Here is a 25,799-nt window from a genome sequence, read left to right as displayed (position 1 = left end):
CAGCATCACCCAAACTGCACAACAGGATTTGCCCTTTGCTCAGCTGCTTATTAGAGAGATTTACAAGCATTAAAAATACATTGGGATTTTACCATCTAACCGTCCCAAGGTCATATGTCTTCTTGCACTGGATGGACATCTCTTAACTCTAGGAACTCTGCTATTTCTGATTTATTTTGAGATGGATGGATGGAGGCCGACTTCGGGAACTGCAGTTGCCTTAAGGAGACAGCTGACTGGCCGGGGTATGTGCTTTGTGGGAATTAGTGCGATACAATGATGAATTACCAGCGCTGGTGGTGATGACTCTGCTGCCATGGCAAGGAGCAAGCAGATGGCAGTGCCCATGTGCGTGTGTGGCTGCAGGAAATCCTCCGGAGATCTGAGAGGTCCAAAGGGAGTGTCCAGCGGGCCGGGCGCTGGACCCCACTTTCTGGACTTGCTCAGCAGCCCAGGAGCCTGCGCTCTTTGGGGCCTCGTAGGTGTGACATTAGGTGAAAGGACAACGAGGTGCCAATTATTAGCTTCTGCTTGCTGGCTGTCGCCTTTCCTTTGAAACGCCAGCAAAGCGTTCTTGCCAGAGTCTCTAGAGCTGTCCTTGATTCCAGCCAAAGCATCAAGTCTGATCTGAAAGTCCAGTGTGTGATTATGGAGGTCAGTTCACATTTAAATACAAAGAACTTGTGTAGGTGAGGTTAGAAATTCAGTAAGCATGGGAAACTTTTCTTCACCTCCCTGCACCACCACACAGAGGATGGTTTCTCTTTATGGCTATGGAAAAGAGGAGTGATAATAGAGGCTGTGGGCTGGATTCTGTTTCTAATGCTACCAGAAAACTGCATTTAGCTGTTACAAAAAGTGTTTAATTCTGTCTAAGACATGAGCATAAAGAAAATAGTTTGTTATCTGCTGGGCAACTCTTAACTCTTGTTGAACCTAATCCAACTTGGGGTTTGCCTCATACCCTTTGCTCCCTCCATCACCAAGGGAGTGGGATGCAGTTTTGGCCAAACCGCAGCGAGTGCCAGAGCCCTCTCCCGGTGCTGCCATGCTGCTCCGCCAGTCCTTGGCGCTCTGTGCCGCGCTGGCGGTGAGGGCCAGGCTGTTTCCCAACCGGCAGCGGTGACTAAGCAGCCCAGAGCAGCTGCCTCAAAGGTCCATTCTTCTGTGAGAGATTTATTGCAGCAAGCAGAGGCACTGGGATGCGATAATTGCCTTCATTCCCGGACGAAGACCCTGAAGAACAAAAGCCAGTTGCCCGTGAATCCATGGTGTGATTCAAGCATTCGCGGAGGGGAGGAGTGGGAACTGTGTGCCTGTTGCTGTAGCAAAAGCCAGCGGGCATTAATCAAAAGAGCAGCTCTGCCCTGCGAGGTGGGGAGCGCTGCCGGCCCATGGGGGTGGCCTGGGCCCTCCAGCCTTCACGTCCCACCCGGGGCTGCGCGAGCCCGGGCTTGAGGAAATGACAGAACAGTGAAGCCGCTCAGCGAGGAAATCGCACCAGGGACGTGCTGGAGGTGCCCTGCAGAGCTCCTGCCAGTTTCACTCTGCCTTTCAGCCCTGCCCTGCTCCTTGTGTCAGCCTGAGTCTTCTGTGTGTCCGCCTGGACATCTCCTCCGAGCTGACCTTCACCTGCGCTCCTGAGCATGCGGGTACTTGGCTCTTGCTGCTGCGAGGATCCCCGGTAACTCCCCCGCGCCGGATTCTCTGCCAAGACCCCCGTCCAGATTGTCTGGGAAGTGTTACCGGGGACTCCCATGGAGAAGTGATTGCCTGGGAAGGAGATCCCCGCACCGCGGTAGCGCAGGCTGCGGAGCCGGGAGGACCGTGAGTGCTTTGCCGGTAGCCGGGGCGAGGGCGTGGGGAGGGGGGTGCGCTGGAGGGGCCCGGGGCTGGCGGGCGGGGGGCCGCGGAGCCGGGCGGAGCGGAGCGGGGCTGCGCGGGGCGAGATGCCCGGTGCGGAGGGGCTCGGCGGGTGGGCGTGCTGCCGGGCGGCCGCGGGGTGCGGGGTGCGGGGCGGTGCGGGGTGCGGCTCTCGGGGCCGCCGCTGCCCGTCGGGGCCACCGCTGCCAACCCCCCCGAGCCCAGCCGGTCCCCGCTGCCAGCCGGCACCCGGCCCTGTCCTGCGGCGGCTCGGCTGGAGGTACCCCCTTCCCCCGGCTCCTCAGCTCCTTGCTGCAGCCTGGATCACTCAGAACTCCCCCGCTGCCCTATTTTTCCTGCCAAGACCGCGTTCCACATCTACTGTGGCAGCATCTCCAGGGACTTCCATGGAAAAGTGAAGACGTGCAGGCACAGGTCGAGGAGCGGGGCGTTGGCGGGGCCCATCTGCCAGCACAGCACCGGGCTCCGTGGGCAGCTGCCCGTGGCTCTGTTGCTCACTGATCAGATGAGCGCAGAGCCAGACACGCTTCTCCCTGGGGCTTGGAGCTGTGTTCTGTGTTTGTAAAGTCCCTGCTGAACTTTGGAAGATTGTTTGCGAACATGTTTAGACTCCAGGCTTCATAACTGGTCTCCTTAGTCCCTTAGCAGCAAAGTGCTTAAATGTGTGCTTCTGCTGTGCACACAGGAGAGCCCCATTGGGAGCAGAGATTACTCACGGCTGGCAGTGTCAGTGCCGAGAAACAGCTTTAAGACTTGTTTGCATTGGAGATCACATTGCCAGTTTCCATGTTTGTACCTTTACGTACCCTTATCGGCGACTTTACTAGATTTTATATGGCCACGCACTCAGGGTTTCCTTCCAGCGGAGCAGAGGTGGTGAGGCGAGGGCTCGCAGGCAGAGTCCTGGTGCTGGGCAGCTCTCCGGGACGGCTCCGTGGTGCTGAGCTGCGTGTTCAGGCGCTGCTCATGGAGCTGGATTTACTGGTCCGCAGGATCTGGTCTGGTGCTGTTATTTCTGTGGGCTTTAAAAGAAATGTGAAAAGCTGCCAGTGATTTGACACTGTTTAACAATGCAATTTATGATGACTTTTTTATTTAGTTAATGGAGATAAAAAGGCTCTGCTAACTTGCCTGTCTATTAATATCACACATCTGTATATGTTTTATGGTTAATTATTCTGTATCCTGGAAACAAACGTTCAAATGAGACCTTGAGTTCTTTAAGAAGAATTGAGAATTATTTTGATAGGATACTACCCAGGACAGGTATTTCAGAGAGAATCGTTTTCTCATTTTTGATTCAAGACTTCCTGAGGAAAGCAGCCTTGTCTGAGAACTAGCTTTCTGCAGAATGCTTCTGTCTCTGCAATGCATCTCTAGTAATATTTCGTTTATTCTAGCAAAGGGTGAAAGCTTTCCAGCTGGTCAGCATGTTTAGGAGAGACTTGAGACCTGATTCGTGGTTCTTCAGCTTTCTGGTGAGTTTTATAGTAGTTTTTATAATTTGGGTATTTGAGATAATATTCATGCTTTATATGAATGTTACAAAACATCCTCTCCAACAGGTCGGTAGTCTGTCCAGGAGTCTCTTTGCCTCTGCAGCCCTTGCCAAGAATCAGACTTCTAAAGGTTAGTATTTTTATCAGCACTTCTGTATGTTTTTACAAGCAGTATTGAGCACAGAGAAATAACACGTAAAAAGGTGTCCAGTGGCAGAAACGAAGGTAAAGGAGCTTCCAATACCCTATTTTGTGCCTGAAATTATATTTGCATAGCTAAGTATTTGCTTGGCTAACTATGAAACCACGGTGTAAAATCAGGTGAGTAGTGCTCAGCTGCAGTCTTTGTGCCGCTGTAACGTGAACAAAACAGATTACTTTGGGCTTGAAAGTTGCATCTGCAAACGCAGAAGCTGGTAGGAGCTGGGAAACGGGGATAAAATGAGAAAATGTGCTTGTACATATCTGCTTTGATCAAGCTACCCTGAGGGCAACCCCTGGGCGTGAGCTTTTTCTCCGGACTGAGCTCAGCGTGGTTTTGGGTGTCTCACAGAAGTGTGCCCAGCTCCAGGGTTGGAGTTTGTGAGCAGACTCATAGGTGTCCCAATATAGTCCGGGCTCCTCTGTCACTGTGCCCACTGAACATCCCGAGGGCTGAATACAGAGATGAGCTCCTGCCTTCAGCTGCTCCAGGGGTGCACCAGACTGTATTTGTAAGTGCTAGGGGATGCTGCAGGAGACTGGCCCGGGTAGTGTCTGGCACAGAAGTGGGTTGGAGAGGCTTTCTGTTTCTGCACATTGTGCATGTCTTTCTCCAGGTTTTGCTCCTGTCACGATTGAGACCTCAAGACACGTGTACGAATATGTGACCACTGCTTTGGACTGGTGGCATGCAGACAGATACTGTGAGCAACACTTTGCTCAGTTGCTTTTTGAACCCCAAGACAGTGAGCAAGCCTCCTTCAGCAAGCTGCTGCAGTCCCACCACATCAGAGGCTCTGTCTGGCTAAACGAAAGGGATGGTGTCCTGCACAAACCAAAACGGAGACGTGAGTATAAGTGGGCTTGGACTATTTGGAGACATGTTCACTGCGGGATCTTTTTCATCCTGAAAAATTAATCTGACTGGAAAAGTTGCCACTCACTTTTTGTTGTCACTGTGGTGACACTGAGGACCTCCAGTCACAAGCTGGGATTGGCAGCATGAACAAGAGTGATCCCAGCAGCAAGGCACCACATGGCAGGTGCCTCAAAGGTGGTGTTTGACTATGGTCTTGGTTGCCATAGCATGGGATGCTTGGGAACACGCTGTTCCTTCCAGATTTACTGTTTGCAATCGTATTTGCTAGAAACTTAAGTTTCTGTAAATTACCCTTGCTGAAATGATGCAGTCTCAGCTTGCCTGCCTTCCTGATCGCTGCCAGGCACCCGAGAAGTGGAAGCCTTGCTGCATGCTTACAGGATGTCCTTGCCCACAGGGTCCATGAGTTCTTAGCTTGAGTAGGGGCAGATGAAAATGGTGGTTTCTTCCCCGTGGAAGCTGAGCGGGCTTTGGCCCATGCTCCTTCCTTTATGCTGGCTGAAGTTTCTCCTTCTAGGGGATCACATCGTGCCAGTCCTGGTATTCAGAGACAAAACAGACACAAAATACGTGAGGGTGCTCTCTGACTTCCCAGCACTGCCTGCCGTCACAGCCTGCGGCCACCTCCAGTGGGACACCAGGACCCAGGAGATTGCTACCATCTTCTCCTACGCTGTGCCGGCTTTTTTTAATGAGTTCCAACTCCGTGGCTTTGTCGACGAGGAAGGCTTTGTTCGATTTGCTCTCATAGTCCACGGGCACCATTCCCCGTACCTGCCTGTGTTCCGTGCTGACAGACAGTGGCATCACTTCTGTGTGACCTGGCAGCAGGAAAATGGGACCTGGGCCATCTATGCCGACGGGAAAAGGAGGGCTTCTGCCAGCGGTTTGTGTGCTGCGGGGCCCTCTGCCCCCCAGGCCATCTACGGCCAGGGGACTTTCATAATCGGGCAGGATCAAGATTCCCTGGGGGGCACCTTCAAGGCGAAAGAGTCCTTCAGCGGGAACATCACCGACTTGCACATCTGGCAGAGAGTCCTCAGCGCGGAGCAGATCGAGAAAGTTCGGTCGTGCTGGGTGGTAGAGCAAGACCTTGTGTTTGGGTGGAGCTCAAACGCTCTGGAGGCTGAGAGCAGCGTTCAGGAAGTGACCACGCAGTTTCTGTGCCCGGGTGAGTCTCGTTCCCCTCGCTGCTTCAGCCCCCTCCTGCAGCGGGGGGTCAGCACGCAGGGACGGTCCCAGAAGCAGATCCCATCCTTAGAGGGGGGATTTGGGGCAGTTTGTGGAATGATGCTTCTCCTTTGGGAAGGAAAGCACAAGCAGATTCAGAGCTGGGCTGGGCAGTTTCTAAATCGTGCTTAAAGGCACAGTCATCACTAAAGCCTTGGTCGTTGAAGACCCCTGCAGTGACCCTAGCAGAGACAGCTCTTCAGGTGTCCCGGGCCAATGACAAGCTTTCTCTTCTACGAGAGAAGTGCTTACTTGTCCGTGATGCTGGTTCCCGGGGTTTGCACACTCGATGTGCTGCTGGGAGGAGGCATCTGTCTCCCAGCCAGCCCGGTGTGACATTACTGATAAATCATGAACTCGGGACCTGGCACTGCCACCCCCTGAGTTCCCCCTGGAGGGTATTTACCAGCCGCATCGGCAGCAGTTGCTGAGCCCGGTCCCTGCTCTGGCTCAGCCGCGGGGCTGCCTGAGGAGCAGTTTGCAGCTTTTGTCTTCAACAGGGTTGGTGGGTTGCTTGCAGGGACCGTGGTACCTGCTGGGGGATGGCATGTCTGGGGCACGTGGGCCCTCTGTGTGTGTGTGTTTCCGCAGGGCCTGTTGAGGAATGCCGAGTGTTTGAAGTTGGCAGCAGTGGATTCAGTTACGCGTCTTGTTTGCAGTCTTTGCCTTTTATCTGTCGCTACAGAAAGGGTACAGCATCTCTTATTTATTTATTCATTACTCCCACGACATTCACTCCTGGAGGTCCTAGCTAGGATGATGGCCGGTGATGGGGAGGCCTCGTGTCTGGTCTGTAGAGCTCGCATGCAAGCCACGGTGTAGCTGTGACTTTGCTGAGTTGCCTGCACTCTGGCAGGTTATTTTGCTGTTCTCCAGTTAATCAGTGCTTGTGCACGTTACATGGCTTCTGGATGCAGAAGCCCAATTCAGGCATCTCCAGACTCGTTGGCCAGGGGGACATGGGGAGGAAGCAGAAAAGAAGTGTCAGACTGTCTCTGCAGTTGGGATCTTGTACTAGAAATAAAACACAGCTGTGAAGCCTCCTCGTCCTGACTGTCCCACAGACTTACCCACCATCTGAGGACCGTTCCCCAGGCTTTGAACATGGCATGTGTTCACCACGCTGCTACACACCACAGCAACAGTTGTGCTTTTGTTTTATTCTCAGATGCATACTGGCAACTGAAAAAAGCTCAGCTGGAATCCGGCCGTTCGCTCGTCAGCCGCATGAACGCGCTTGCAGAGAAGACTGTGGTGAGTCCGGCAGCCCCAGTGGGGCATCTCCTTGCCCTCAGGTAAGCCTGCTTGGCCAGGCAGGTGTCCTTACACCAGCGAGGGCACGCAGGCATTGCCAAGGCATAGCTGATGATCAGGCAGAAGCAGGACTCTGCACTGAACTAAAACATCTTTTCCGTGGCAGATTCCTGAGAACATCTTCACAAGTGATGTCCAAGACATGAACCTCTCTGTCGCTCTTGGTGCTCTTGATATCTTGGCAACTGTTCTGAGGGAAGGAGAGACACCCGTGCTGGAGTCGTCTGACCTCCTTGCAGTGCTTCAGTTACTGAAACAAGTTTCTGATGTGGAAGTCCAGGAGGGAGAGGAGCTGGAGATGTTGGAGCAGTTGGGCCAATATTACGTGGAAGTGACTGAGTTAATCTTGGAAGAGCAGAATATTGAATCGTGGTCATCAGTCAGCCAGGTAACGCATGTCACCAGCAGTCTGGCCAGCTGTGTGCCACAGCTGTTCATCTTGTGTGTGCACTCCTTGGGCTGCTGTAGGACCACAGGCTGAGGATCTGTCCTTGGTGGTCACATCTAGCCTTTCTGGCCCTATTCTGGAGCTTGTGAAAATGCAGCAAGCATGGGCACGGCGCCTCTGCCAGCTCAGACAAGGGCCAGCTGCCTTACTGTTGCCTCATGTGTTGGAGGTGCAAACAAGTTCTGCTGCAAACAAGTGCAGTCAGGTGGTGCCTTCCTTGCGAACCCCTCCAGTGGTTGTCTCAGGTCTCTTCAAGCTTCTCCACTTTGTCAGCCTGCATTTACAGGATTACACACAGTTTGCAGATTCCGGGTGCTTTGTAGATTCCTTGCTCCCACGTCCTGCTGTCTCTGGCAGGGCAATGCCCTTTGCTTATGGTTGTGTTTTCCGTGGGTGGGCTGCCAAGGAGCTATCTGTCATCAGCCCCCACGCTGTCCAAAACCCCGTCAGGCTTTGTGTGAGGGATTTCCATCATCCCGCCCCCATCAGGATTTTCTCCATTGGCTTCTTCCCTTCTCACACGGGTCTTTTGTGTCTGTTGTATGGCCTGCACTCACCACCTGTCTTCTGGGAAATGTGTGACAGCGTCTGGCCTGGCCAGTGCTCCAGGAACCACGCCAGGGACCTCCAGAGGCGAAAGGATGCTGAATAGTTCAAGTTTACCTCATCGCTTAGGTCTCTGTGGCCACAATTACTCACAGCTTCTCGGTAGTGGCTTAAAACCAGCTCTGGCCCAGTTTAGCTGGTGCAGCAGATGTATCCACTGAGGGAGAAAGGGTTTGAGTTTGTGTACTACAGGGCTGGCAGTTGTGCTGCCCAGCACATGCAGGACCTTGAGTAATGGGGCCAGTCAGTCTATTTCTGGGTGAAACCTTTTCCAGGAAGAGAGGATGGTTGTTCTACAGCTTTGCAAAAATCAGGAGTCAGGTCTAAAAAGTCAGTACTTTACAGAAGCTTATTTAGTTATTTATTTCCATGCTGGTTTAATGGCTTTTTATGAAGACCAGCAAGTTTCCCTCATTGCCAGTCTTGTCTCCATTGCTGAAGGAACTGGGAACATCCTTTATTGAAGAAGTCAAAAAAAAGTGCAGGAAAAGCCTTGAGTCCCAACTTCTCCTTTTCTGCCAACAACAAAGCATTTAAGAAAACTCTTGTGAGCTGGGGGCAGTGTGAGCTGGCAGTGCAGGTGCTGATTTCCATTGCTCTCTCCATGTTTGCAGGTTATCAGAGGGCCCATGGCTGTTGTTGAGCTCTGCGACAGAATGGTGTCACACTTAGCCCCACTGCTGACCGCAGGGAGAACAAAGATCACAATCCAGCACGGGAATGTCGGTGAGTGGCACTGGCAGAGCTCAGGGAGGGCGTCTCACCGGGACCCATCTTAGTCATCCCGTGTGGTTCCTAGTCCAAGTCCACTCCTGGCACTTCTCCTCCTCTGGCTCATCTCTTGCTGACCCTACTGCCTTCTCCCCATTTCCTTCGTGCAGAAATGTCACAGTGTGAGAGACATGTCTCACACTGTGATTGTAAGAGGACTGCAAGAAACCTTTGGGTGCAGGAGACAACCTGAGCCCAGATGCATATGGTTTGCACTGAAAGGGATCCGTCTGCTGCTTCTGTGAGGATTGGCTGGGGTTATAATGTCCTTGTGGTGCTTTGCTGTGGCTGTAGCTCTGGAGGAAGGCTGGACCCTGGTTTAGTACCTGATTTTGCCCCTTCCACAGGGATGGAGGTCAGGAGGCTGGAGCTGAGCACACAGGAGCTGAGCAGTGAGGCATACTTGGTCCAGAGCCCTGAGAAAGGCAGGCACGACCTCATTGAAGTTCCTGCAGAAGAAATGCAAAGACTGAAAGCCAGAGGTAGGTTGTGATGCCTGCACTTCCCTGGGTCTCCCCACAGCGCTTCTGCAGCATCTGCCTTAATGGCAGGAGCTCTTTACCCCGCACACACACAGCCTGGAGAAGTGTGGGGAGGAGATGCCCTTGGTGCAAGGGAGGTGGACTGTGGAGGAGAGATTATCTACAGCCTCTCTGCAGGCACAGCTTGGAGCTGCGGGTGCCCTGGACCCCCAGTACCAGACCCCCAGTATCACACCCCCAGACTGGAGCCCTGGTGCTGAAGCTTGCTTCAGCTGCCCCGTGTGCTTGTGCCCATCCTGATGCTCTCTCTGTCCAGGTCTCCACAGAGTCACGGTGAAAAACACATGGTTTGGCTACGGGTCCCTGCAGCGCTGCCTGTCCGGTGCTGCCAGCAGCGCTGTCCTCCAGGACGGGCCTGCTTCCGACGGGGGACACAAGTGAGTGACACAGAAACACCCCTGCACGACATCTACCCCCTGCCCCATCTGCAGGTGTCTCTGCGGATGGTGGCTGGCGGAGCGGGCGGCAGGCAGGGCCTGCTGCTCCGGGGAGCTGGCTGAACACTAGGTGGGGATGGCAGCCCGCACAGCCCGCACCCAGCCCGCACATCCCACCACACATCCCACCGCACATCCCACCACACATCCCACCGCACATCCCACCACACATCCCACCACACATCCCACCACACAGCCAACACAGCCCACCACACATCCCACCACACATCCCACCACACAGCCAACACAGCCCGCCACACAGCCCACAGCTCCCACCACTCCCAGCCCACCACATCCCACCGCTCACGCCAACCCTCCTGTGGCTCAGCCGATGTGCTGCTCCACTGCCAGCCACTCGGGATGCTCCGGTGCCTCGTCTGTCCCGTCACCTGCAGTCATGGGGGGAGCGGTGGTGGTTTCTGCCCTGTGCCCAGGCCCTTTGCTGCTGGCACGGAAGCACTCCACACATGGCTCTGTATCTCTCCAGCTGTCTTGTATAATACAAGATCCTGTTTCCTGAACATGTTTTGTGGTTCCTGTGCCTGTGAGCAGCACGCTTTCCCTCGCAGGTACCTGCACACCACGGTGGGCACCGCTGTGATCTCGTCCGCTCTGCTCAGCGACTACCAGGAGATCAGCACGTCTGTGCGCTACCGCCTGCAGCACCGCGTCCAGGTACCCCGAGCAGGGGCTGTGCTTCCCAGCGCCTGCCCTGGCCCTGCAGCTACGCCAAGCCTCGGCTCCAGGCCCCCGAGGTCCTGGGCTCAGGGCTGTCCCATGCCCAGCTCTCACCTCGATTCCCGTTTCCCTGGGGAGGTGTTTGTCCTGTGCTGCAGCCTGGTGAGGGAACTGCATCGTGCAGGGCTGTGTAATCTCTTCTTCTCCATCTCTGCCCACAGGACCTGCCCAATAAGCTGGTGGGGCCCATCTGTGCCTTCTGGAACTTCAGCCTCAGGTGCCTTGTTTCAGTTCAGGTCCCCAGATGTATGAGCTTTTATTTTCTCTGCAAAACCAACCATAACAGTATAAATATAATGGTAAGAGTAAGCATCTGTAATTCTTTGCCTGCTTTGCCTGCTGGCATCCTCTGTCTCTTGGGAAGATTTCGTTTGGAAAAGTCACTTCCAAACAAGTGACCTTTAATGAGATATACACAGCTAAAATGGAAAGCCCCAGTTCATTATGATTGTTGCCTGCAACAAAGAAGGGTTGGCCCAAGATATATAGCCCAACAGGCACGCAGGACTCCCAGCCCCATAAATACTGCTTGGCATTGAGATGTGCTTTTGCTGCATGTCACCGCAGCGAGAGCACTGAGACTGTGATATATTATGGGTTGGTCATTAAGTCATTCAAGTGCAAAAAAACTCCTTAGAGTCCCAGTCTTGTAACAGGCATGGCTCAGTTTGGGGAAGGTGGGAAGAGGGTGGTTTTGGAAGCAGATGGTGGCTGCACAAACGGTTCCACTGGCCCTGCTCTGAATTTGCTCTTCCCTTGGCCCTGGGGCAGGCCCAGAGGGGCAGTGCTGCCTAGTGAGGACAGAGCTGACCCGCTGCAGCCTTGGTCCCCGCACAGGGAATTGGGACGTGGAGCTCTGCTGGCTGCGCGGGCAGCGGGGAGCAGCCAGCTGGCTGGAGACAGGCTGGCTTGTCCTGAAAATCAGGAGTCCAGTGGAACTGCACAGGGTACATGGCCAAGCTGCGGGAGAGGATTAGACATGTCTGGTGCAGCGATGCTCTCGGTGAACGTGCTGTAAGAGGAGTTCTTCCCAGAGCCGTGCAGTTACTGAGGTCTGCTTCAGGCAGTGGTGGCTGAACTGTGCTTTTTAATACACACATTGACACTAGACCTGTGTTCTTGAGCCTGTCTGATGGATAAGGCAAATCTGAGACACAGGATGAGCCAGAGGGAAGTCCATATGAAGAGCTGTCTTTGATATCCTCTTCTTCCTCATTTCAACTCTCCTGCTTCTGGGAGAATGAAATTCCTTTAACGCCTTGGCTTTCTGTTGAAGTGGACGGTCGTTTCCATGTGATTTCTCTGCATGTTAGCCCAGATGCTGGCGGGATGTGGTCCACAGCCGGCTGCTCTGTGGTGACATCTCTCCAGGACTCCACCGCCTGTTTTTGCAACCACACCACGAATTTTGCGGTGCTGCTGCAGGTGTATGAGACGCAGGTGAGCGCGGAGCCCTTCCCCGCTGGTCTGTGGGGTGGAAGCCAGAACTGTGAGAGGCCTGTGGTTAATCTGGGGGGGGGTTGTGTCTTCTGTTGTTTCATGGTTGGAACAGAGGACCACTGAGGAGGAGCTCACGCTGCAGACCTTGACTTTTATTGGATGTGGAGTTTCCTTCTGTGCCTTGATTGTTACCTTCATTTTATTCTTGGCAGTTGGGTAAGGAAAGCCCAGGCACTTGTAGCCTTCTCTGTATTTTTTGTTTGCTGTTTTGCTTCAGAACAAGCACAGAAACAAGGCGTCCTGTGTCAGTGAGGGGTGGTGCAGGTGCGCGGGGAGAGGCTGGGGAGCTGCCCGGGAGGTCGGTAGCAGAGGGGAGGGAGGGGAGCGGTTGTCGCTGGCTGGGGAGGGGGTGCAGTGCTGGATGATTCTGCAGAGGGGCTTGTATGAGCTGTGCACACACCTGAGTGCCTGTGGAAAGATTGTTATCCATTACAATGTTTACCATAAAAGCTGCTCTGCTAGAGTTAATTTTTATAAAATAAATGGAGCAAAGACTATTTCTTCAGTTGCCAACCCTTCTGTGTCACTTGGCATGCCCAGAGCTCTGCCTTGTGAGCGTGGCAGCAGCTCCCTCCACCTCCTCCTCGCTGCCTGTTCCTTGGAGCACTGGCCAAGGTCTGAGCAGCCGTACCCAAGCGCGTCCCCAGCACCAAGTGCTTGCACGCCGGGGCAGTCCCCTGCCTCGTTGGACTGTCGTCTTTGCAGTGAGCAGCAAAGAGATCGCAGGTCACCAGGCAGGTCTGCACAGCCCAGCAAAGACTAGTGAGTACGTGGACCCTTTCATTTGACTGCAGCTGACGGCTTCCTCTCTCCTTCCTCAGTGTCCCCAAGAGTGAGAGAACAACCGTGCACAAGAACCTGATCTTTGCGTTAGCTGCAGCAGAAGCTCTGCTCATGGTCAGTGAGTTGGCCAAGACCAACCAGGTGAGCTCACCAGAAGGTGTCCTGTTCAGCCAGCGGGACTGGGCCTGCTGAAGTGTTATTGTCAGAGCAAACAGAGCAAAAGTATAATCCTTTTTAGTAATGTTGCATGAATTACCTGTAACTTGCATCTAGGAAAGAATTGTGTCTCTGTGTTTGGAGATGTACATACATGCGTTGTACAATCTGTCAGGAGAAGTCACCTCTTTCTTCTGACAGTTTGTTTCTGACAAAAAAATACTTCAGGAAATTTAAGTAGTTATAAAACAGCAACGTACAGTTCTGTCCCCTTCTGTGTCCTCTTCCACATCCTGAGGCTGGATCAAGCAGCTCTGAGATGAGAGACCTGCAAAGGAAGTCCAAGATCTGCAGGAAAAGATGCTGTCAGTTCCCTCAGCTGTGGCTTGAGGTGGTCACACAGACGAAATGAGTGTGAGCTGCAGCTGGTGGATGTTTATATACATTCCTGGTGCTGGTGGATGTTTATATACATTTCTGCACATTCTGCAGCATAATTTGTAGGTTGCTCTCTTCTTCCTGATCACACACACTCTGAAGCTCCCAGAAGCCTCCTCCTCCTGAAACAGCGTGTGATTTCTCTTCTCTCCAGGTCATGTGTTTCACGGTCACTGCCTTCCTTCATCTCTTCTTCATGGCGGCCTTTTCATGGATGCTGGTGGAGGGGCTTCTCCTGTGGAGCAAAGTGGTGGCAGTCAACATGAGTGAAGACAGGAGAATGAAGTTCTACTACGTGACAGGCTGGGGTATCCACAGACTCCTCTGCATTGGGCACTCAGATAAATCTGTCAATTTTTTGTCTAGCAAAAGTTTCAGTAGGAGAGATTCCTGAATGTTAGGTTTGATTAGGTATGAGAGCTGGGTGCCACTGCTCTGCAGAGGCTTTCTTACCTTAATGTGTCAAATCGCCAGTCTTTTAGAATATAAGTTAAAAAGCATTTCTGTTATTTCTCTAAATCCAAGAGTTCAATACAAAAAAAAATGGAGGAGGAAGTTTATGGTAAGTTCTTGTTCTTGGAGAGCATTACTACTGCCTGATAGTAATTAAAATATAAATATGTTCCTGACGAAGCACCCTTTATTCTGAGTGAGCCCTTCAGGGACATAGGTTTCATTTGAATAAGCTGAGTTTCATATCAAAGAGGAGCCTCTTTAGGTCAGTGCTCCTTGCAAAACACACACCTAGTTGGTGCCCACATTGGGCAACTGGTTCAAATATTTTGGATTGTTTTATGTATTTGATTGTCCATTTTGTTAAAAAAGCAATCTGAGGAGTAAATTGCTTTGGTCAGGACTCAGGACTTGGGATGCTTTATACCTAGGAGAGTGATGCTGACAGCGTATAAATCTGGCCTTACAGAGCCGGGACGGATTTCAGCTGCAGTAAATTTATGTTGCTCGTGGGGTTTCAGAGGCTAAGCTGGCTCATGCTGGAGCGTGCCTGGTCACGGGGGGTTTGAAGCAATTGTCTGGAGCAGAGCTGAGCTGCATGGGTCACCTCTGCTTTCCCTGGGGTGTAAGCCGTGGTTTTGTCCTGCAGGCCTTCCAGTCGTTATCGTGGGTGCGACCCTCGCAGCCTCCTTTAACAAGTACGTGGCAGATGACCATTGCTGGCTGAACGTTCAGAGCAACGTCATCTGGGCCTTCGTCGGCCCTGTCCTCTTCATCCTCACCGTAAGTGCCAAAACCTGCCGGGACGGTGTGATTCCTCCACGTCTGGGTTGAGGAAGGCATTGCAGAGTCAGGGGTGTCAGCACTTCTGTAGCTAAGGTGCTTGCTCGCAGGGCTCGTTGTGCCTGCTGCTTTTATAGGAAAATTTTTGTTGTGCTCTATATATACTTTCACAACACAAATACATCTCTTCAACCAAAGCAGCTTTCTGATAGAAAAAAGTGCTTTAAGAAAATTTTGCTGACCAGTTCTTGTATTGGCTGTTGAATTAGGAATGTAGATAAATGTGTAGGTTGACTGTGACATCACCTTAACTAAAGGTCTGATTTTAATATGGGAACATCTACGTCCTTGAAGTAGTATCAGTAGCATTATGCAACAACGTAGTAGGAGAAAAAGGTGCAGTGTTTAAGGGGTCCGGAGTAGACAATTAACAGGGAAGACATTCTGTAGGAGAAGTTTTGAGATAAGTTTTCTCGATTTCATACGTGTGTGGATAGCTCTATGCAGTATTTTATTCACTGCTTTCTCAGGAGTGATACGTTTCTCCTCAAGTTCTGACACTTCATGGAGTTCCCAGCAGAAAAGACTCACCCCACTGGAGCTGAGATTACAGAAGGTTACTGGGTCCGATGGCTTTTCTCTGACAGGTGAACACCTTCGTGCTGTGCCGGGTGGTGATGGTGACTGTGGCCAGTGCTCGCAGGAGATCCAAGATGCTGACGCCCAACAGCAGCCTGGAGAACCAGATTGGGATACAGATCTGGTGAGCAGGGAAGGGGCTGGTTTTCCCAGTGTCTGCTCTGGGAATGAAACAGTGGGATTGCTGTTAAGCTGAGAGTCTTTGCCTTGGCGAAGTGAAAGACCATGAGCTGGGGGAGTCAGGGCAGAAAGAATTTCCTCCTCCAGGGTAACTGTGCCTCACCCAAAGGCAGCCTGTCTACTCTGATGTCTGTGCCACTGAGAAGCCCAGCCAGCACTTCCAGCCTGGGAAAGCCGCTGCTGGACTCCATCTGCACTCACGCTCCTAAATCTCAACACTTTGGGACGGGAGACCCTTGGCAAAAGCGTTGCAGTTTGAAGGGGTTGTAACTGAATTTGTCTCACCCCCGTCCCATCCTTAGCACCTGTGTGTGCCCCGCAGAAGGATGCCAGCTGTACAGAGTGCAGGGGGGTTGGTTATTTGCCATTATAAAAAACCATTTTCTATATGAGTTTGGGACTTGGTGGGTTGAAAGTAACACTGGTGGGGATTACATACTTGGGGAGAGAGGCGGTGTGGGCTTCTGTAATCAGTCTGTATAGGGAGACCTCTAAAAAACTGCTGCTTGAGTCATTACTTTATCATCCTCTGTGAATCTTTATTGTTGTTAGCTGGCGCCGGGTACCCCTGCTAGACACGCATTGTTCCCCTGTATCATAAATAAATTTTCACAAATTTACAGAAGCACAAAGATAGGGCATTGCTGGAGGGCAGGGTGACATCCATATGCTAATCAAACAAATACAGAAGCCCTTCTTGTACAGCAGTTGGGGGGAAAATAGCTGTTTTCTCATGGCTAATGACATCAAAGAGCTCCCTTCTTGCTAACCATCAGTGATAAATAAAGAGCAGGGCTGGCACACTGCGGGCTGGGGGGTGAAATGTTTGGTTTATCCCCTCTTAACTAATTCTGTTTGCAAAGGAATTTGTTCCATAGCTACCATCTTGGGTGCCTCTTGGTGGACACATCATCTGAAAGACACTTGCTGGGGGAGGAGTGCTGTCTCCAGTATGGAGACAAGGGAAGGTTCTTCTAAACAGCAAGATACAGGCCAGGGTGCTCCTAAACGCGTGGAGCTCCTTCAGGGCAGATCCACGCAGTGCTCCGTAACCTAGTGCAGATGCCCCAGGCAGATCATGGCGAAACTCTGGGCAGGGTTTGCAGAGCCAGGAAGGACACTTGGCAGGCTGGGGTGCTTTGCCAGGACACCCTGGGCTCAGGGAGGTGGGTCACGGCAGAGACCCCCGTGGAGAGCTGGTGGCTGGGAGGTGGGTGTCAGTGCACCGTGTTCCAGCTTTGAAATGCACCCAGGTAACCCTGAGCTCTTCTTCCTGACAGGGCCACAGCCAAGCCCATCCTGGTGCTGCTGCCCGTGCTGGGGCTGACCTGGGTGTGCGGGGTCCTTGTCCACCTCAGCATCATTTGGGCTTACGTCTTCATCGTGCTGAACTCCCTCCAGGTGAGTCCTGTACCAGGTGGATCCTCACATCGCAGCCAAGCAGGCGTCTGCGGTTTCTTGTGCTTCGGTGTGCTCTACCTGTCCTCACGGTTGGGAACTTTGTCAGCTCTGGAGCTCAGCCCAGCTTTCCCAAGCCGCTGTGCTGTTTTGTCTGAGGAGGCTAAGTCCATGCTCCCAAGATAGGAAATACAGCTCTGGGGACCTTGTTCATCTAATGGCCCTTCAGCACTAGTCTCTGGAGTGTCCTACTGGTGCCACAGCTTTCCAGTTCAAATCAAAAAAGTCCCAGGACACTTGCTTGCCACCTGCGATACAAAGCATCAGCCCCTTGCTTCCTAAGTTATTGCTCCTTTTGTTTCTCTTCTTTCTCCTAAAGCTCATTAGGAGCCGTGGCTGCAGTGTGGACAGACAGACGAGGGTTTGCCCGTGGATGTGCTGTGCTTGTTGCCTCTGTCGCTTGATTACCAAGTTCAGGTCAATTTGCAGAGTTGAAGAGAAATTGTGGTGCTGGTGGGAAGAGGTGGAGTTGCGAGAAAGCAGGGGAAAGCCCCCCCCATTCCAGCCCCTGTGCTGGCTGTCCTGTGGATCGCCTTGGAATTTCCTTTAAGGCAGGCGTGCTGCTTCATGCGCGAGTCCTGTGCCGGGAAGTTTTGCTGCTGTGGGTGTTTGTTTGTTTGGCTGCTTTCTGTTTATCTGTGGAAGCCGAAGCCTGGCTTCAAGGTTACTCTGTGCGTCGACACCAAACATGACAGCTCCTTCTGCAGCCCGGGACCTCGGCCGAGGGGCTGAGCAGCAGCACGGAGCGGGGCTGCGCCAGAGGCAGCCGCGGCTGCACCTTGCCTCCAGCCCGGTGTTCCCGAGGTGGCAGCACCAGCACCCTGCCTGGCACTGGGTGCCCGCCGCTAAGGAACAGCGTCGGTCAAACCTGCTGGCTTCACGTGAACCCGCGGACCTGGGAGGATGGCACGGGGCAGGGGCGTACAGAGCCCCACGCCTGTCCCAGGTGCAAAGGGAGCAGGAGGTGGCGTCGCTCCCAGGCGGGGTGTGCAGGGCGCAGGAGGACAGACGGACACAGGCAGGAGCATCCCTCCATCCTGCGTGCCCCGGCATGTGCCATGCGCTCGCCTGTGGCCACCCAGCGCCTGCCCCGCCGTGAGCAGGGAGCCACAGGGGCCGGGGCATCGCGGGCCCTGCCGGGAGAAGATGGCACATGGGCAGGGGTGCGGGCAGGAGTGTGGGCAGGAGTGTGGGCAGGAGAATGGGCAGGCGAATGGGCAGGAACACGGGCAGGCGAATGGGCAGGAACACGGGCAGGAGTGTGGGCAAGAGCAGGGGCAGGAGTGCGGGCAGGAGCGCAGGCAGGAGTGGGCTCCTCCAGAGCAGCAGCTCTGCTTCCGCCCGCCGCTGCAGCTGGGCCTCCTCTCCCTCCTTGCTCTCCTCCCAGCCGACCTCGCCGCTCCCCCCTCTCCCCGCGCTCCTCCAGAATGGTTATTTCAAGGCAGACCTGCCTTGGCAGCCTGGCCAGAAATCTGGTCTGGGGGAGTGAGCGGCATTGCTGGCTGAAGGACAGGTCATGGCACGGCGCCAGGGAGCTGCTACCACCGCGCCTGCCAAGAGCGCGCAGATGAAGAGCAAGGCTCATTGAAGACAAGACGGATTACTTTTCTTGCTGCAGCTGATTTATCTAGCTGCGATAACAAACACCCCACAGATATAACATAAATCTGGTGGGCCAGACAGGGCTGCCTTACGGCCAAAATCGTAGGTCTGGAGCTGTAATTAGCCCCAGGCAGTGGCCCCCAGGCGATGCTCGCTCTGGCCCTACCCCGGGCACCCTCCCGGAGCACATCCCGCATCGGCCCCAGGCACATAGCTGTGGCCAAGCATTTGGTTGTGGCAGCATGTGCCATTTCTCTCTGGTCCTTGGGGTGGGCACAGAACAGGACCCGTTTGGCATCAGGGAGAGGGTGGCCAAGGCTGTGCTGCCAGAGCCCCGGCGTGCCGGCAGCATGGAGGGAGCTCTGTCCAGATGGACGCTAGCAAAGCCTCTGGATCCGTACCCTGCTGAATTTGGGTCACTGGGTCCTGTTAACGCTGTGCTCTGTCACTGCGTGGGACAGGGGGACTGTCCCCAGCATCACGCTGTGCTTGGTCTGCGGGAGGCTGACAAAAGCCACCTGCCCGGAGTCGGTGCTTGGCAGGAAGGGAGGTCTGCTTCCCACATTTCAGTTCCCCTGGCAATTAACTCCTGGTGGTTTCTGCTTCGAGAGCTGAAGGAGGTGTTTCCTGGGGGATTTTGCAGGCATGAATGGATAGGAGTGAGGGAGAGCTCGGGCTTGGGGAGCCGAGTGCCCAGGGAGAGATACCTGCTCCCCCAAGTGAAACGGGGGGAGATGAGAAGGAAGAGGGACTGGGGCAGGGACCGTCTCCCCTTTGGACTTTGTGAAGAGCCTGGTCTCAAGTGGGATTTTAAGGAAGGTCCTTCCTGCCCAGCTGTCCCTGGCTGTGCTGTGCCCACCGTCTGTGCCTCTTCCCCGGTCCTCACCCATCCTGGTGCTCATCAAACTCCTCTCCTCCCCTGCAAAGCAGCGCAGAGCAGCTGTAAGTCTCTAACCCTTCCTGTGCTCTCTCCTTTTCAGGGCCTGTACATATTCCTGGTCTATGCAATCTATAACAGCGAGGTAAGAGATGTCCCTGGCTGAGGCTCAGTCGCTCTTCAGAGCAGCTATTTATTAGCACTTGAGGGGGTAGCTGGGATTGCAGTAGGTGTGACAGGCAGCATAGCCCCGACTGTGCTTCTGGGACAGCGGTTCCTTCTCTATGGCTTTCTGGAGGATCTGTTGCTCTGCTCGAGCTGCTGTGTCCCTCTCTAATGTCCTTGCTCTGCTCCAGGTGAGGAATGCCATCCAGAGGATGAAGGACAAGAAGAAAGCACTCTCATTCACAGTAAGTTGTGGGGAAGCCCTGCTACCCTGCTTCGTTTATCAGGCACCCACCAGAGCAGGGCCCTAGATGTAACGTTTGGTCTGCTTTGAGGAGCTGATGTTGGAAAGAAATCTTCTTATTTTTTGTCTCCCTTCTTTGCAGTCCTGTTGGACAATCCAGACCCAAAGATAATATACCCTGCTTAGGCAGCAGCCTGCTGTGCCAGGGTGGGATGGGAGTCAAAGTTTTCACTGTCCTGTGTCTCTTCCCCATCATTACAGAACTGCTCTCATCCCATCCACTACTTATCAAGTCCAAGAAACACGACCTTCTGGGAGACAGGGAAACTGAGCCCTTCTGCAGCTGAGAGCGCCTTGTCGAGCCCTGCACAGAAAGACCCTCCAGTGAAGAACATCACCAACAAAGGTAAAGAGGGTTGTCGTTGCTATTGGCCCAGGCTGTGTGGTGAGACCTCAGTAAAATCGTGCCTGCAGGCTGGCTGGGCTTGGGCGGGGGGGGGCTCATCACCCTGTTATGCACCATTGCATTCTCTTGAGGCAGGAATCCATGTTTGTGTCTTATAATGAATTTTCTGTGTCTTACAATGAATTTTCAGGCAGAGGTGGCAGTAGGAAACAGGGTTTTTAGCTTCGGGGGAAAAAGGTATTGCATGTTCCAACCAGTTTGTGGGTGCAATTATGCGGGTAATCTGTTGGGTCCCTTTGCTTCAGTGAGAGATACTTAGGGGACACAATGCCCGGGGTTCTTGGTAAAGCATGGATATTTCTACTCTCTAGTCTCCAAACTCATTGTGCTGCTTCACCTCCTAGGAAATTTTGGAGCCAAAATTCCCGTGGGGATTTCATCAATTATGTCACCTGAGAGACCGGTATGTAACATCTTCTGTTATTCTTCCACCTTCATCCATACCAGAGCATGGTGGTTACGCAGGGAACAATTTAAATTTGACTACTCTGATACCACTTTCATCTCCCGCTATTGAAATGATCATCAGTCCTTGTGCACTTGACACACAAGTGCTGTAATTTCCTCAGAATAAAATCCAGCACTACTTTCATATGAGTCTCTCGCTGAAGGATCTCTCTCCCTCTCTAATATTTATCCTTTGAAAACCCGTGTCACATAGACAGCTCTTATTTATCCAATAGATAATACTTCTATAGCTGACATATCGTTTTGAAGCCACTCAGTAAAATCCATATTTCCATCTCTCATGATTTATACTGCGGTTAATGCCGTTCCTCGCCCCGTGCTGAGCGCCGGCCGGGATTCGTGCGCAGGTGATGCTTTTCTCAGCCAGGCAGGTGCTGGCTGCGTAAGCCGGGACCAGGGCTAAGCTCCTGGCACCAGATACGGGGTGTGGGCCAAAGGGATTAGCCCAGGGCCCGAGTTTCCTGAGGCAGGGAGCATCAGGAGGCAGCAGATCTCCTAAATGCCAAGGCCGTGGCATTTCCTAGCAGGCAAAGTCAGAAAGCGCTTTCCTCCGCGTGAGGGTCACCGAGGATTTCGCTGTGTCCTTGCTGCTCAGACACTGCACTTTTCATGCGCTTGTTTCCTTTCTAACATGGATGCAGCAGCCTTCAGAAGATGAGGCTGCTGCCTGGGGAGGGGGCACGGCCCCCGCCTCGCAGACGGGTGCTGGGTGCCCCGTCGGCGTGAGCCCCGCGGCTGCGGGGGGTCTCACCCGCGCCCCGTCGTCATGGCGGTGGGTGCAGCTGTGCCTGGGGGTGAGAGCTGCCCCTTTCCCTGCCCCTTCCTCGGGTGTTCAGCGCTTTTTTTCCTGCTCCCCGGCTGAATGAGTCACTGGAGGAGCGGGGAATTGAGAATGTCACTGGCAGCTGCACAATAGTTGGGATGAAGAGAAGATGCTACTTAAAAACATTTGAAAAACACTTAAAATGACAAAACACTGAGCGAGTGAAGATACAAACACAGACGAGATGTTCTTTGTGTTTCAGCTTTTTTTAACTGTTGTTTGGTGATGTTTATTGCTGTTGGGCTGGGAGCAGGAATTTCACACCTCACGAGCCATGACTTACGTGCAGGGTGCAGGCTCCTGTGGGCTCTTCCCACCACAGCACGGGGGAGAAGGTCCTCGCTCCTCTTCTCCAGGGTTTTCCTGTGGTCTCCAGCACGGTGTCTGTCCCCCTGGGTCACTCGGGGCTGGAGGGGTCCCCAGAAAGGGGACCGCAGCACTGCAGCTGTCTGGGGCACTCTGCAAGGTGCCCATCCCACGGGGACGGGGATGGAGGCTCCAGTTCCCAGCCCGTGCTCCTCGGTGCAGCAGTGGGTGCTGGGGGAGCCCTGCCTGGCCCCGGGGAGCTTGGCCAGCAGCCAAGCAATCAGGCCAGTACCTTCTGCTAACAAGTGTTCTCCCCTCTTTCAGGCTGTAGAGCTGACAGCATTCAAATCCTCAGGTAACGTTTCCCTACATCACTTTCTTTCATTGTGTCGCTGCTGATACTGGTTTCTGTGGTTGCGTGGTGCAGTGCTGCCCAGGGCGGCGGGCAGGTGATTTTTCCTAAGGCTTTAGGAAGGGTTTTATTTCCAAACTGGTGGTTTTGTTTCCCTGGTGGCTGCAGCCCTGGGCAGCCTGTTGGGAGGGCCGTGTCCCCCCAAACAGATGAAGCGGGGGGGATTCAAAGCCCTGGCAGCTCTGCGGGTGCTGCCTCTCCCTGGCAGCACTGGCAGTGGGTGCCTGCAGGACCTGGCAGTGAGCTCTGTGCCCGCGCACCCAGCGTGGCCGGGCCTCGAGGCGCAGCAGGGACTGGCACGCCTTGCTGCTTGGCCAGACCCCGGCTGCTTTCGGGGGTGCTGACGGGGTATTTTGAAGCAGCAGCTGCTGCAGAAGGCGCTGGCAGGAGTTAGAAGTGACTTGCTCCCAAGGAAGGGAAGCTGGGGAAGGTGGGGTGTTCAGACAGGGGTGGATTTAGGAGCTTAAAAACAGCCATTTAGCTGCTTCTGTTTCAGGTTGTAGAAAGGCCAATGTCACCATGGAGGTGGGTAGAATTAAAACCAGAAATCCCTCCTAAGCCCCAGACCTCTGCTCCCTGGCAGTGCTGGGGGGAGCCTGGCCAGCCGCAGCTCCCTGCTGTGGCCCGGCTTCCCTGCCTGGCTTTGGGCAAGTCACCAGCCCCACCGGGTACGGGTGTAGCACGTTTAGCTTTATTTTTTTTTACCAGCCACTGCCGAGTACTCCCAGCACTCTCAGTGCCTCTCTGGATGGGGTCACTCAAGCAGATAGTGCAGTGAAGCAGCACTGGGGATGGATTGATACCATTTTTTCTGCATTGTTACATTTTCTTTTGTCAAAGGAAGGTGGCAGGTGTCTGATTTTGCTCCACATTAAGTGTCTAAGCAGGGCATGCTTAGACTATTTTCAAGACGATGCCACCCAGAGGCATTGCAGCTTTCCTCCCAACAGTGGACACATGAGCGAGGCAGAAACGGTGGCAGCCGGGAGTAAATGTGCTGCGGTGTTTCAGGCGTAGGAGTGGGGTTTCAGAGACAGCGAGCCCTGTACCCAGCACGTGCGTTTGTGCTCTGCTCCCCCCACGCTCTCACCCTCACCTGCCCCTGCGTATTTTAATCTAGCCACATGTGTGATTAAACTCCAGCTGTGCACAGAGGCGGGTTGTTTAGTTTGGGTTTGATTTCTCAGGTAAGCCCTCAGTATATTTTTAAAAGCCTGGGTCTGCCCAGAGGATGGTGGGGACGCTGGGCTGGGCTCGGTGCTGGCCCCTCGCACGCCGGCTGGTGCCGTGGAGGCAGCCGGTGGGTGCAGGGCAGGGCTGAGCACGGCCACCCTCTCCGCGAGCACCCAGAGCGGCTCCCCGCGTGCCCCGGGGCCAGCGAGCCCTTGGCTGGGCAGTCCTTCAGCCCAGGGTGAACAAGAAGATCTCCTTGAACCAGAAGAGCACTCCTCTGCACACTTGTGTATGTGCAAGTCGGCGTGCGGCACGGTGCTGGTGCTGGGCTCAGAGACAAGTGCTTCCAGACAGTGCCCTGGTGAGGGCTGCAGCATCGCGCTGGCTCTGAGCGCGAGAGGCAGCGGGTCCATGGGGTGGGACGGGGTCCCAGCTGTGTGTTAGCACGTGTGGGGAGGAGGGTGGATGAAATGCGGGGAGATACCAGGCTAGTGTCAGACCCATGGAAATGGGGTTTCGCAGCGTGCCCTGGGGATCCCTCCCCACCTCCCCACCCCCAGGAAGGACTCAGGTCATGGGCAGAAGCCGCACGTTGCACAGCCACGAGCTCCAGCCCGGCTGTACAGAGCTGCTGCCCGTATTCGTTACACCCTTTATGTGAGCAGGGGACGGCGGGCGGGGGGTGTCACATATTTGCACAAACAATAAGTACCGTTTTCCTTGTCTTGGCAAACAAGAGCTCCAAGAGGCCTCCACATCCTCCATCTCTTCAAGTGATGGCTGCTTTGTTTCCCCACGATAATTTCATTATTCTGTTTGAATACGTTTATATGTTGCTAAGCCACACATAGCAACGTGGATCTTGTCTCCACGGCCCAGCCTTTCTGTAATCAATATTGAGTAATTCTCCAACTCTCGCCATACCATGTGAAATAAGATTGGTTTTAAAGTAATAAGGAAATTATGAACCTTTGTGATTCGAAGCCAGTGAAGCACCCGAGTGTCGTGGGCTCTCAGAGGAATGCAGACCCCCATGCTGTCCCCCCGGGCCGCCCTGCGGTGGGATGGACTGTCTGGCTGTCCCAGACCCCTGCCCTCCCCTCCCTGAGACCGTCTCTCTTTTGCTTTAGGTTTCTGAGAAGTTTCTGGGTGACGGCCCACAACGCCGAGGCTCTTCCAGCAGCCGGGAGGATGGCAGGGCGGAGGAGCTGGCTTCCCTGCGGAGGGCTGTCCCAGCCCGGGCAGAGCTGTTAGCCCTGTGCTTCTCCCTAGCAGCATGTGCAGACAAAACCAAGGCAGGACTCGGGCAGCGTGGGGTCCCACAGGGCTTCATCTGCTGCTGAAGATGGCCCAGCAACCAACAGGCAGGTGCTCGCCGTGACTCCTGCCCAGCCTGCGTGCTGCCCGGGGCTCCCCGCGGCTCGTGTAGCCTCTGCCGGGGCAGCCAAGCCTGGCCCCGCGGCCCCTCGCCAGCTGGGGCTGGGAGTTCTCTCCCTCTGTTCTTTGCATCCGACTCATTCTCCCGTTACCTCCCCAGCGTTTAGAGCACATAAACCGTGCTGGGGTTTTTGCTGATTATGGTGACAGTAAATGCTCATTTGAAAGGCAACCTTCTCTCCGTGTTGCAACGCATCCACGGGAACGGGCTCGTGTCCGGGCGCGGCAGCGTGCGGTGGCTTTACGTGGCTGAGTGCAGGGGAGGGCGGCTTGGCCGCGGCACGGGGGACCGGGGCTGGCACGCTCCCGAGCTGCGCTGCATTCCCTGGTCTCAGCACAGCATGTGCTGGCCCACGAGCATCCGAGCACTGTTGGGAACTGCAGCCCTCGAGCAGCCTGCGCTGGGCAGGGGGGCAAGGTGGGAGCGCAGCCCATCGCTCCGGTTATCCGAGTCAGCCAAGCAGCACCTCCAGCTGCTGGGACCGGGGAGAGCTGGGGCACGGCGCAGCTCCCAGCTCTGAAATCCCTACAGCCAGGTCATCAGAGCTACGGCAGAGATCTGTGCTTTGCAGTGTGTTTGCTCCCTGCCGCAGCACGCAGCACGCTGGGGGCTCTTGGGCGCAGTGACCACCAAGGGCCACATGAAAAATCCCACCTCTAAGCTAGTTGCCCATAAATATTGTCATTCACGCGCTCAAAACACACTCAGAGTCGCTATGGCAATTCCCAGCAGCACTTTGAACCAGATCCTGAGTCACCACCGCCTTGAATGGCACCGCAGCTGTGGCCCCGCTCCCGCAGCATCCCGATCCCGCTGAGGCACCCGTGGGCACCGGGGCCACGCACCGCTGTCCTGCGGGGACACCAGGCAGGGCACCCCACCCAC

At 54.3% G+C, this 25,799-nt stretch overlaps 1 protein-coding gene across 1 annotated transcript; it reads left to right on the top strand.

The window, feature by feature from the left end:
* The first annotated feature begins 3,300 nt into the window (after window positions 1-3,300).
* Window positions 3,301-24,674, top strand: ADGRD2 (adhesion G protein-coupled receptor D2). Its single transcript, XM_068414107.1, has 25 exons — window positions 3,301-3,362; window positions 3,450-3,513; window positions 4,202-4,432; window positions 4,982-5,635; window positions 6,286-6,384; window positions 6,863-6,948; window positions 7,115-7,396; window positions 8,677-8,788; window positions 9,181-9,315; window positions 9,632-9,752; window positions 10,382-10,487; window positions 10,712-10,767; window positions 11,864-11,990; window positions 12,103-12,206; window positions 12,872-12,974; window positions 13,582-13,735; window positions 14,530-14,663; window positions 15,311-15,426; window positions 16,763-16,883; window positions 19,523-19,564; window positions 19,776-19,829; window positions 20,090-20,234; window positions 20,639-20,697; window positions 22,216-22,246; window positions 24,607-24,674. Exons 1-25 carry the CDS (start codon window positions 3,315-3,317, stop codon window positions 24,612-24,614), a joined length of 3,192 nt encoding a protein of 1,063 aa, XP_068270208.1. The 5' UTR covers window positions 3,301-3,314; the 3' UTR covers window positions 24,615-24,674.
* Window positions 24,675-25,799: the final 1,125 nt, after the last annotated feature.

This window comes from Nyctibius grandis, chromosome 16, assembly GCF_013368605.1.
Source record: "Nyctibius grandis isolate bNycGra1 chromosome 16, bNycGra1.pri, whole genome shotgun sequence".
NCBI lineage: Eukaryota > Metazoa > Chordata > Aves > Nyctibiiformes > Nyctibiidae > Nyctibius > Nyctibius grandis.
Note: the sequence above shows the minus strand (reverse complement) of the source record. Positions and strands in the feature narration are given on the sequence as shown.